Raw genomic sequence first — 11649 nt, 5'->3', positions numbered from 1 at the left:
CTTTGGAAGGTACCATTATAGAGCTGCGCGCGGGGGGTAGTAACACAATGAGCTGCATGTCACTTGATTTGTGACGTAGAGGGTCATACCAAAAGCGAGAATAGATGGGTAATATCACGTCGCATGCTGTATTTTATGATTTATTTTCGCACAAAATAAAATTCTTTGTATTTTTTATATATATAATATAAATACATTTTTAGCACTCCTTTTCTTTACCGCTTTAGCCTCAGTGACGTCAACATTTTGGCACCTGAAGCACATAAACCGTAATTAAACCTAATGTGCCCGTTTGCCTCGCTGACATCGCACTTTGTCTCTTAAACTGGAATACAATGTAAGTTGGTATTACTTTTCTTTTTCCCCTCGTGGTACATACTGTCTATAATGTGTCATGTGTAGAAATTCATGTCTATTAATGTTCAAAGTTACAAGGACACATACTATTATGGGCCAGGAATGTACACTATTGAGGCTATTCACATTTTTAAAAATCGAATTTCACCAGTCTGCTCAGTTTTTTGTTTTAATTTGAAGTATCTGACAATGTATTGAAGCAAACATAGGATTTTTTTTATTAAATTCAAATTCAAGGTTTGGAAAATATTAGCTTAATCCCACAAATCACAAGGTGAAAAATCACATGAAATTCAACAAATTCCACTTTAGTTTACAATAAAAAAAAACATGTAAAATATGGTTAAAGTGAATAATATTTTTGCCTAAATTACAAAAACATTTCGTGTTTTCTAGGCCTAAAACATTCCAACAAGCCCTTACATCGTACATTTGACATAAACTTGATTTATACCACACTATACAACCCTAAACACACTGGCATTAGTAAAACCTGTGTCCCACTATATGATGATTGGATAACACTTAAGCTGGAGAAATTTTGTAACTATTAATTGTTGAATAATTTAAAGTGATTGTATGTACTTGGCTGACAACAGACAATAGAGGGTGCTGTTTATGTAGAGAAGGAGACAGATAAATAGACAGAAGTGGAAGTGCAGGAAATCCACTTTAGCCTGAAGCAGTAGATAGCAATGAAAAGTCCCAGATTTAGTAATTTGGCATCATGAACAATGTTTCCTGAAGCTTGTGCGGAAATTAGGTTTGTCCAGTCATGTTTAAATCTTTAGGAATACTCCCTCCAAAATAGTAACGCACTCTAAGAATAAAGTGGATCTTTAACGGCATGATAAAAATGTGCTGAGCTGCTTCAATATTGACAGTATTTGGGTTGCAGGGCCATTGACCTACAGTAATGTTTCACCTCTTTGTCAGGGAGCCAGTGTTTTTGTTTGTTTTCATCAGCTGTGATTACAGTAAGCTCCGTGGCTGTGGGTCAAAGGGGACAACAGGTTAATTCTAGGGTGGGACACTTTTGTTGAACAAAACGAGGAAGAATTGTAGCCCCATCTTGTGTTTTCTCTCACCAGCAAAACAGGAAGCTGGCCTTTTACCTGCGCTGAGAGTGTGAAGCCATTTTTGAAAACACACTGCTCCCTTCTTAACAATAAAGCTGAGTCCATTAGGCTCTACAGTATTTTATCATGAAGCGGTTTTTTTTTAAGTTAATGTTGCAAAGAATTATGTGCCAATCTCAAACATGCTTCTACTCATCTACAGTGGTGTTTGTGGTGTGGACTTCCCTGTAATCTAAAGTCAATTGTCTTCTATACGACAACAACAAAGTCACATAATGATACAACAAGGCAATTTAATGGGTGGTTTTTCAAAAGTAACATACGATTTATACAGGTTTTTGTTATGAGCAATTATGTTTTTTGTGACGTTTTATTCAAGATTCAAGATTTTCTTTGCCATTGCTTATTGTTACAATAAGATAAGATAGTCCGTTATTAGTCCCGCAGTTGGGAAATTTACATTGTCACAGCAGCAAAGACAGGGATAATGAATAATAAACATGCATTTCCACATAGTGAAAGCACAATATAGAAATGTATTACCAATATGACTGTTAAAAATAAAAAGATATTGATATTTACAGTACACAAGGATTGAACAGATGATCATTGTATATCAATATCAGTACAAGTGAGCAGTATTTTTTAAAAAAGTGGTCAAATCTGAATTAATGAGGAAATAAAGAAAGCCATAACATCTGTAAAAGGCAATTAAATACTCACTAAATTTCACTTGGTCAAGGTCTATATTTAGAGATTTTCTAAGTTGGTGCCCATTGCACGCCTGTTTTTAAAAGGGAATATGCGAAGATCCAAGTATATCAGGACACGAAAAGATGATGCGTTCCTCCCTGTAATATGCAATTTTGTTGAGTCAATAAAGCAGCACTATGACTTATTGCACTGGTATTAGTTTACTGGCAAGTGAAGATCCTTTTAAAAATGTTCATGAGCATTAGTTAAAATGTCACATGATCAGATTAGATGAATCACAAGGGTATTATATCGTGTTTTTAATCAGATAAATTCTATGAACAAAGGTTTCCCCCACAATTGCTCTGTTGTGTTTATTTTAAGGGAATATGTTCTATGTTCTGTTTTCCATCGTTAACATCAGACCTGCAGGTTTAGGACACTGGCTTAGACATAATAAAAGACGAGTCTTTGACTCCAATAAAGTGATTAACTTGTCTCACCCCTTTTTCATAATAATTATCTCATAATCGAAAAATAATGAGTGGATTAAAATGATAATGTGCTGAGAATTAATGTCGTTTTGTCGCGATTATGCGTCACTTATTCTCGTAAAAGCACATCTAACTGTGTCTAACTGTTCTCATTGTCTCGAAAGTTTCACTTCATGCCAAAAACACACAGAATTGATCAATACCGCCCTTCTCTGACACATCGTCCCTGCGTGTGCTCCGATCGCTCGAGCTTAGCGGTTGGGATTGAAACATGAAGGTGAGGAGAGGAGAGGAAAGGAGAGGAGGATGTGAGAACTTCCTCAAACTGTTTGTAGTTTCGCCCTTTAGGACACGGTGGTCGCCACTGGCAGAAATGGAGAAGCTGCTGTTCTGCATTTCATCTGGGAAGAAATGACTCATTTACCTGAGCCGTCACGGTTTACAAAGTTATAACACATAATACCATATAGACCTGGCGTGTCAAACATAATGGCCCGCAGCCTGGAACTGGCCCAGAGTATGAATTTGTGAAAATTTTGCATTATGATTAGAGAATGCAACATTTTTCAGTTCCAGATGCCTGTGACTCAATATTTTATCCATTTGTAAATCCACTGTGATCTGTGAGTTCTAATGCACAAACTTAATATTGTTGACTTTTTCTCAAGACATTTCAGGTTTTGATCATAATAGGTTATGTAAAAAGACACTTAATTAAATATAATACAAAAGACAAACACTTCTTGTTGTTTATAGGTTATGATGCTATTATTTTAGTGGTACGGCCCACTTGAGATGTGGCCCCTGAACTAAAATGAGTTTGACTGAATCACAGTACATGTTAAATTAAGATAAGATTAATCAGGATGCCCTGTATGATAATGTGTCTTTAAAAACTATCCTTTCAATCCACTTGTTTTTGCAGTGGAGCTTCTGCACCGAGCGGAAACAATGCTTTTTTTTCTGACTCACACAGACATACGAAGCCTTTGTCTGAGACACCTACTGTGTCTGTCACTGCTGTTTGATCACAACGTTAAAAAAAGAGGGAAGGGGAGAGGTGTTTTCTCTTCCTCTTCCTCTGCTTTGAAAGAGAAGCAGGAGGGAAAAAAAACATGGTTTTCTGAAACTCACAGCAGTCATATCTGCTTTAAAATATCTGTCAGACAGTGAGGATTTAAAATCTAGGCTTATATTCTTTAAAAAAAAATGCCACAGGGATGTTTATGATGCAAACACAAGGTCCATTTTATTTTTGCTTAATTTTGCAGAATCACATTGAGCCGACCATCTTTACACTGTCATACAAAAAAAACAGTAGTTGCCTCAAATTACAAAATCATGTATTAAAAAAAACTAAACATTAAATGTAAAATAAAATAAAATCACAGTTTATTTCTTCAAGCTTTTGTCATAAATGCATTTGTCAAACTATTAAACTTTTTTAATGTTCCCCACAAATAAACTGACATAATTCACAATTGTTTTGAGAACATATATCTTTAGCACTATACATTTACATATAACAAAGGTTAAAGCAAAGCTCCATATTTGAGTTAAAACGGCAAAATGATTTGTAAAAATAAAGTGTATTTTATTTACTAAAAGCTACAAAATCATAGAATTTCATTTGATTCTCATTGATATGTTATGTACATGCAGTATGCTTCACAGCTTTGTATTCCAGTGACTTTATTTCTATTATTTGCTGCATTAACAAACATGATATGTTGATATTTCCCTTTAGGCTATGCTGCTCCACCACAACCTCCATCATCAGAGAGTTCCACACCTCCCTCTCTCCTCAGGCAAGTCTTCCTCTCATTATCTCACTATACTTTGCTCATTCTTTGCCATCTTCGTCATCCTGTGTGTCTATAAATTCACTTGTGTGGGAGCGACACACCATGTCACCTGTTTCCAATCTACTCTGGCTCCCTTCTGCCCAATCGGTCCCTGTCTCATAAAAGCCACCCAACTGCTGTTTGCTTTGCTCATTTGGCTCCTGGTGATGATCTTCTAGCTCTGAGTCAGAGTTATAATCACATGACGCTCTAGAGCCTGCTTCGTGGCGGTACATCTGCTCGGCTAGTTCTAAATCAGATTCATAAGAGGCTTCTGACTGCGACAGGTGAACCCGATCACCTCGGGGATCGTCAGATTGTCCTTCTCCTTCTTCTGCTGCTTCTGCGTCATCATTTAAACTTTGCCGGTACGCCGGCTTGTGTTTCTTGACTGGCCTCAGTTCATCAGGAGCTACTTGTACGCGCTCTCCCGGCTTCGAGTTGTATTGGGCATCGCCTGCAGGCTCATGTTGGTCCTCCTCAGGGCTGTACTGGCTCCTCCTGTACAAACTGTCTTCATCCTCCTCCTGACATGAGCTCCCAGGGACACTTTCCCCATCAGACTGGGCAAGACAGAGGCTGGGCAGGCCCGGAGTCTTCTGTGAAAGATCAAATGGCTCCTCTTGGCTGAAGCGCGTAAGGAGGCCCATTGGGGTGTTCAGGCAGAATCGCCCCCTCCGCCGAAACACTGAAACAAGCGAAGAAAAGCAATGACATCAGTTTCAACCAATTTTTAAACACGAATGCACATACTTTTTATTTACAGAAAACTCCCTACGTCTTTCGTCCAGCCCTCTGTCCATGACGCCGTGTTTGACCTTCATGTGTCTGGTGAGGTTTCCCTTCAGCGTGAACTTGCTCGGGCAGTAGAGACATTTGAAGGGTTTGCTGTCTGAGTGAAGATGCATGTGGCCCATTAAATTATGCATCCTGTTGAACTCCTTCCCGCAGAGCTGAAAGACAATCAGTCATTATTTGAATTAGTTTAACGGAAAGGTAAAAACATAGTTCTATGAGTAAAAATGTCCACTATGAAATCATATAAGCATGTTTTTCTGAGCGTCTGTAAATACGTGGGCTAGTTCTGAGTAAAAGGAAGTGTCATGTACAATAAATGCCTACATTCATTCAATGATTTCATTTTCATAAATGCATTAACATAAGCACCATTTACTAGTATACAGGCGCATACTATAACTTTTGAGTCTACAAATCATAATTACTCCAAAAATTTGATAACTTCAGCAACTGAGTAAATGTACCCAGTGCCTGTAGTAAACCTTATTTCAGGGTAGTCAAACAATAAGGGTACACCGTCTCTCTTTTATTTTTTCCTTAGTTATTCTCAGAATAGACGTAATCATGAATGAATGTGAAAGGCATTCAGATATACATAGACACACGCGCACCCTCCCTCTCTCTTTGTTTTCCTCCTTTCCTCTTTGTCTACCCCCCCCTTCTCTCTCTCTTTCTCCCTCTCATACAAGAAGCACAGAAAGGGAGAGAGAGAGGAAGCAACATGGAGACAGAGCAAGGAGGAGAACAGGGAAGGGCAACTCCTGCGCTGTCCTTCCTCTGCATTCTTTTTTATTAGGGTGGTCCTTTCCTTCAGGAGGAGAGAGGGACTGTAAACTGTCCAAGAGGACCGTGAGAAAACAGGAAGCCCCCCCTCCCCAACAGCAGAGAAAGCGAGATGAAATCTATTTGTGGGCCCAGTTCTCTGGGGAGGCTGGGGGACCATTGTTAGAGAGGCAGTTTGTGCGGCGATATCCTTCCTATGGACAAGGAGGCTCCCACTGCCAAAAGCCTCTCTGCTATCTGGTCATCATCTCAGTCCTCACACCAAACTCCAAGGTCAAAACAAACTCTCTAGAAAAGTGTGGAAATCCTTTAATAGCAGCAGTTACAACTAAATATTGCAGGTCTGTGATTGGAAATACAATTTGCTTCATAATGATAGCGATGGCAGAAACACATTACAGTGTGCATGTACAGATATCAGGATCTGACTGACCAATCCTTCCACCTTATAGTATTAGTACTTTGTATATGTTACGGAAATTTTGTATTGATATCGTATAAATGTAAAAGTATGAATCTTAATCTGCAAGTTGCTTCGTGATTGCTCTTTCTGTACAGAAATAAACTCTTGTTTGATTCCTGAGCTGGCTCCAACATCCATCTTTTACCAAATTATCCTGACAGTATACAGCACTTGTTGCCAAAAAATATTGAACTATTCCTTGAATCAGTGGGGGAAAAAAAGGAGAAACTGACCACCAACCTTGCATTTATAGGGTTTGATGTCCGAGTGGACGATCATGTGAGCCTTGAGAGTCTGCTTCTGGACGAAGCTTTTGAAACACATGTGACACTGGTAGGCCCGTATGTTGGTGTGGATGAGGACGTGACGCTTCATGTTGGCTAACAGAGTGAACTCACGACCGCAGATGCGACACTTATGCTCTTTCACGCCCTGAAAAGCAAGAGAATGTGGAGGTTCAGGCACGGGGAAATACTGTGTGGCCTTGTTTGATCTCATATTTGTACAGTGATCTTCATTTTTGAGGTCTGTATCTTTTAATCCTATTAGAAAAGCCCAGATTTTTCCAGAAACTAAATATGTCTTGCCTGTAATTGTCCACAGTTTATTGGAACGTATCCATTCAACACTATGGTTTTGTTGATTCAGTAACGACTTGGGACACATTAATACATCAACCAGGTATTTTTCTCAACCCATAAAGATTCTAGAGGGGAAATAAAGGAATGTCAAGGTGTTGTTAAGGGGTTAAAATAGCAAGGATTTAAGGGGAAATTGCTTTAAAACAGCTGCCAAAACAACCTGTTTGACTGGCGCCCAAACTCTCCCAGCCAACTTTACAATCGAAAAAAGTAAACAAGAAATAATGAGCTTGTCTTAACGTGACAGCTAAGTTGATGCCAAAGTCCATGCTTTTGCTTCCAGTCCCTGTCAAACAGCATAGTAAAAAATGTTGTGTCTTTTGTCTTCGGTCTCCTAATTAAACCTACTTTGTGAGTTAGCGTGTGCTGTTTCAGGTGGTGCGACTGGATGAACTCCATCCCACACTCACTGCAGATGTATGGTCTGATGTCTTTGTGCTTCATCATGTGGTTCTGAAGCTGACTCGGGTACTGGAAAGTCTTCTGGCACTCTGCACACCTGTAGGAACAAGAGGTATAACCTTCCTCTACAACCAAACAGAGAACTGACATTTTTTTAAAGCAATAGTTTAAAGTTTTTGGCCACTGCATTTCTTCTTGTTGTTTCCCAGAATTTAATTAAACTATTGATTCAACTATGTGTCCTGTCAAATATAGAGCAACGACTACAGGTAAACAGCTAACCTGGGTCAGCCCAAATATAAAGAATTTGCCAAAAGAGCTTAAATCGGATAATCCCTTTGCGTTGTTTTGTAGATTAAACTCGTATATATTTAAACTTGTATCATTTGTTTCAAGCTGGGAGACATTACGTGTTTAACTCGTAGCTTAACAGCTTAAACACTTTGGACTTCGACTGGTGCCGATTTTGTTACTGTTGGACTGAAACCAGGCAACATGTTTTCCACCATTTCCAGTGTTTCGTGCTAAGCCAAGTTAAACGAGGTGCTGGCTCCGGCATCACAATATGACAGTAGTAGCATCTTTTCATCTAATTCTTCTCAAGAAAATAAATGATTCCAAATTATTTAATCAACTCAGTTTCCAGGATCAAATATTTTCATTATCTATTTTCGCAAACCACACATGCATGTGAGCTCTCGCCTATTATGTGTCTCGAGAATGTGGGGGAAATTAAGATTGGAGGGTGATAATATTATCCTGGTTTTGAATGTGGATATGTTCAAGGACTTAAATCACCTTTTTGGGTCTGGGCCAGACCCAATGTCTTTTTCTCAAAAAGTTTGATATATGTATATATGTATGTCTATATATATATATAGACATACATATTTGTGTGTGTGTATATATATGTATATATATATATATATGTATATGTGTATATGTGTGTATATATATATGTACGTATATGTACTGTATATGTACTCACCTGTACAGCGTGGGACCACGATGGGCAGTCAGGTGCCTTTTCAGCTGCGCGAGTGTGGGAAAGTCCAGTCCACACTCCACACACACGTTCTCTTGGCCTTTTTCATGCTTCAGCTCGTGGGCCCGAAGCTCACTGGGGTAAGCGAAGCCTCGACCACACACGCCACAGCTGGAGGTGCAATAAAGAGTGTTAAAGACACTGATGTTGATGAAAAAGAGCACACAACACCTGCTGTGGTCATTCACCTGTACGGCTTCACGTCGCTGTGCTGCATCATGTGCCTCTTGAGGTGGCTGGTCTGGGTGAAAGCCTTGTGGCAAACCTGGCACTTGTGGGGCCTCATGCCCTGATGAGTGAGCAGATGCGTGTGCAGGTGACTCAGCTGCTTGAAAAGTTTGCCACACAGGTGGCATCCGTGGGGCTTGATGCCATTGTGGCCCAGGATGTGCGTGACCAGGTTGTACTTGGAGGTGTAGGACTTGTCACACATGCGACACTTCCATCGCTTTTGGTCACCTCCGACATCGACGTAATAGCTGTCATCTACGTGAATGTCAAGCCCAAGCTTCTCGGCATTGGTTGTCCCACCACGGGGAGCTCCATCACGGGTACGGTGAACAGGCCTGTGATCCTCTCTGGGGTAGAAAGCACCGGGGGTGAGGTGCATGACGGGCCCGGGTAAGAAGAACGGGTATGGGAGAAGACTGTGGTGGAAAGGTGAGAAGAAAGGTGGGTGGAGAAGGAGAGAAGAGGGAGGCCAAAGTGGGGAAGGACTGAGAGGCTCCTGCTTCACCTGCACAGGTAGATTCATCGATCTCTGATGGAGCTGCAGTCTGTTGAGCTCAATCATACCATGATGAGGTTTTTGGGACGGGGAAGGAATGGGGTGAAGTGGGAGGTTCAAGGGGATGTGGGAGAGGTCGACTGTCTTCTTAGTGCTGCTTTCCTCTGCCTTCTCTGTTCCTCTGTCCGGGGATTCACCTCCTTGGGCGTCCATCTTGAAAGGCGGTCTTTTACGTTTTTGGGATCCCTCCTTTTGAGTGAAGTCAGGGCTAAGCAATGGATAGAAATGAGGGGCGCTAAACATGCTGTAGTTTTCCCTAGTGGGTGATATGCTGGAGTATCTGGGAGGGGAGAATTTGGGGGGCTTTATATGAAGAGGTGGTGGACTTAAGTAGAAACTGTGCTGCTCAGATGTTTGTCTCAGGTCGTCTCTGAGAGAGGAACCTCTTCCTGGTGAGAAATTTGTTCTGTCTGATTCCATGTTCTTCCTACAATAGAGAAAGTACACAAATGTGTTAACAGTTGGAGCTTGTGCGTACAGTGGATCTCCACAGATTTCACATCGGTCTGTTTACAAGCATGACATGTGATAAGTTAAAGAACTGAGCACCTTAAAGAACTGAATCTTCCATTAAAATTGCCCCATGCCTAATGCATCACTATAAGACTGTATTACATTGTTTGTAGTGATCTTCAAGGAACAATTTACTGCTGTGTCCTGTGACAGAGAAAATACACAGTGAGTCCCGTGCCTTCACATAAAAATGTTAGTGGGTGGTGATGAGATGATTAACTGAGAAGAGGACAGTCCTACTACATATTTGAACTGTATGTGTATGTTTCTTGTGAATCGTTGCATAGGCTCCTCTTATGCCTTTAGGTATGGAGTTACAGCTGTAAAATAAGTGTCGTGGGGTGAACATTTCCATCTGAAAATAGCAGGTTGAAAAAGAAAGCAGCTTTAAATGGAAATCGCTGAGCATCAGATGACTTCCCGGACTGCTTACATTCAACCACAAACAGGCACAGAATTGACAAAAGTACATGCATTGTCTCTGCATCTGAAACTCTCTGTACATCATATGAAACTGTTCCAGTGAAGGAACAAATCGCAAGCAGGCGCATGTATACAGTCTAGAATGGTGTCAACACCCACACCTTTCAGTGGTCAACCTGAAACCTTTCACTTCCCCCTTTCTCACAGGTCTCCGTCTTTCCTGAAATTAGGAAGTTACCTTCTCGCCTCTGCCATTACCACATATGTTGTTTGTTTGCTTCTCTATCTATTTTTTTTCTGTGCTCTGTTCATCTTTTTCTGTTCATCATTCTGCACAGAGAGCACAGAGGAACTTCTCCATTTGTCCTCCACTGATGATGTGATGTGATACTGTGTGTGAAGTATTCCTGATGTCTGACTAAATTACCAATAAGAACTGTGATGTCTCAATGTCACAGAGCAATTATTAGAATATCTGCAGATTGTACAGTATATGTGTGCGTGTCCTTATGAGTGGCACAGATGAAACGATGGTTATACTCAGAAGGGAACTGTTTTACTTCTGCATCATATTTAATTAGAGCAGTTGCACCTATTCCTGTAACACACACAAAAAGATAACCACATGCAGGAGCAAGTACAAATCTGTATCACTTTGCATATTTTCAGTGCTCTCCAATCTGTTTTAAACACTACAATTACTTCCCCCTAGCTCTCCCTCATGTGATGCTCTGTGCAGAGACCCCAGCCCATGTTTGCCACACCGTGCATTCCAAACAATCCATTAAAACCAGAAGCCCCTCCTCACCCACAAATGCCAGTCAGTGCCACGAAAGTGCACGAGGCGTCTGTGAAGTCTGTGTGTGGAACTTACCAGTGTGTGTGTCTTTCTGTGATGCTGCTGGTGGTGGTGCTCATGCAGCTGCTGCTCTTGTACCTGCACCAGCGTACTCTTCCCTGCCGCTCGCACTGCAACTCTCCTGACAATGAGCCGCCCGTCCACGGATAGCATTTGAAGTGACTTAAGAAAGAGAACAGGAACAATCACTTTGTTCTCATTTTTCAGATGAGTACCTTCGGAGAGAAGGAAGGAAGGGAGGGGAGAGGAAGTCAACAAGCCCTAGTGCCTTCCTGAAGAAAAATAAGGAAACAAAGATAGACATCTCCAGTTCTCTATGAAATGGGGATTTGTGCAGCTTTTTGGAAGAAAATGTATAGGCAGGAGAAATCTGTGTTCTTTTTGTCATTGATTTTTATTGATGGAATGTAAGGAATTAATGCTCTTGGAGAGCTCAGGAAACTTTTAGGTTAAATATATGTCAGGCAT

General features: G+C 40.7%; 1 protein-coding gene across 1 annotated transcript; it reads right to left on the bottom strand.

The window, feature by feature from the left end:
• Nucleotides 1-4466: 4466 nt before the first annotated feature.
• Nucleotides 4467-11289, bottom strand: znf366 (zinc finger protein 366; the record flags this gene model as incomplete). Its single annotated transcript, XM_083905177.1, has 7 exons — nucleotides 11197-11289; nucleotides 8788-9813; nucleotides 8543-8710; nucleotides 7501-7651; nucleotides 6752-6943; nucleotides 5246-5420; nucleotides 4467-5155 (listed from the first exon to the last, which is right to left on the bottom strand). The coding sequence occupies exons 1-7, from the start codon at nucleotides 11238-11240 to the stop codon at nucleotides 4467-4469; spliced, it is 2445 nt and encodes an 814-aa protein (XP_083761303.1). The 5' UTR covers nucleotides 11241-11289.
• Between the last annotated feature and the right edge of the window lie 360 nt (nucleotides 11290-11649).

Source organism: Microchirus variegatus (genome assembly GCF_963457635.1).
Source record: "Microchirus variegatus genome assembly, chromosome: 18".
NCBI classification, from domain to species: domain Eukaryota; kingdom Metazoa; phylum Chordata; class Actinopteri; order Pleuronectiformes; family Soleidae; genus Microchirus; species Microchirus variegatus.
Note: the sequence above shows the minus strand (reverse complement) of the source record. Positions and strands in the feature narration are given on the sequence as shown.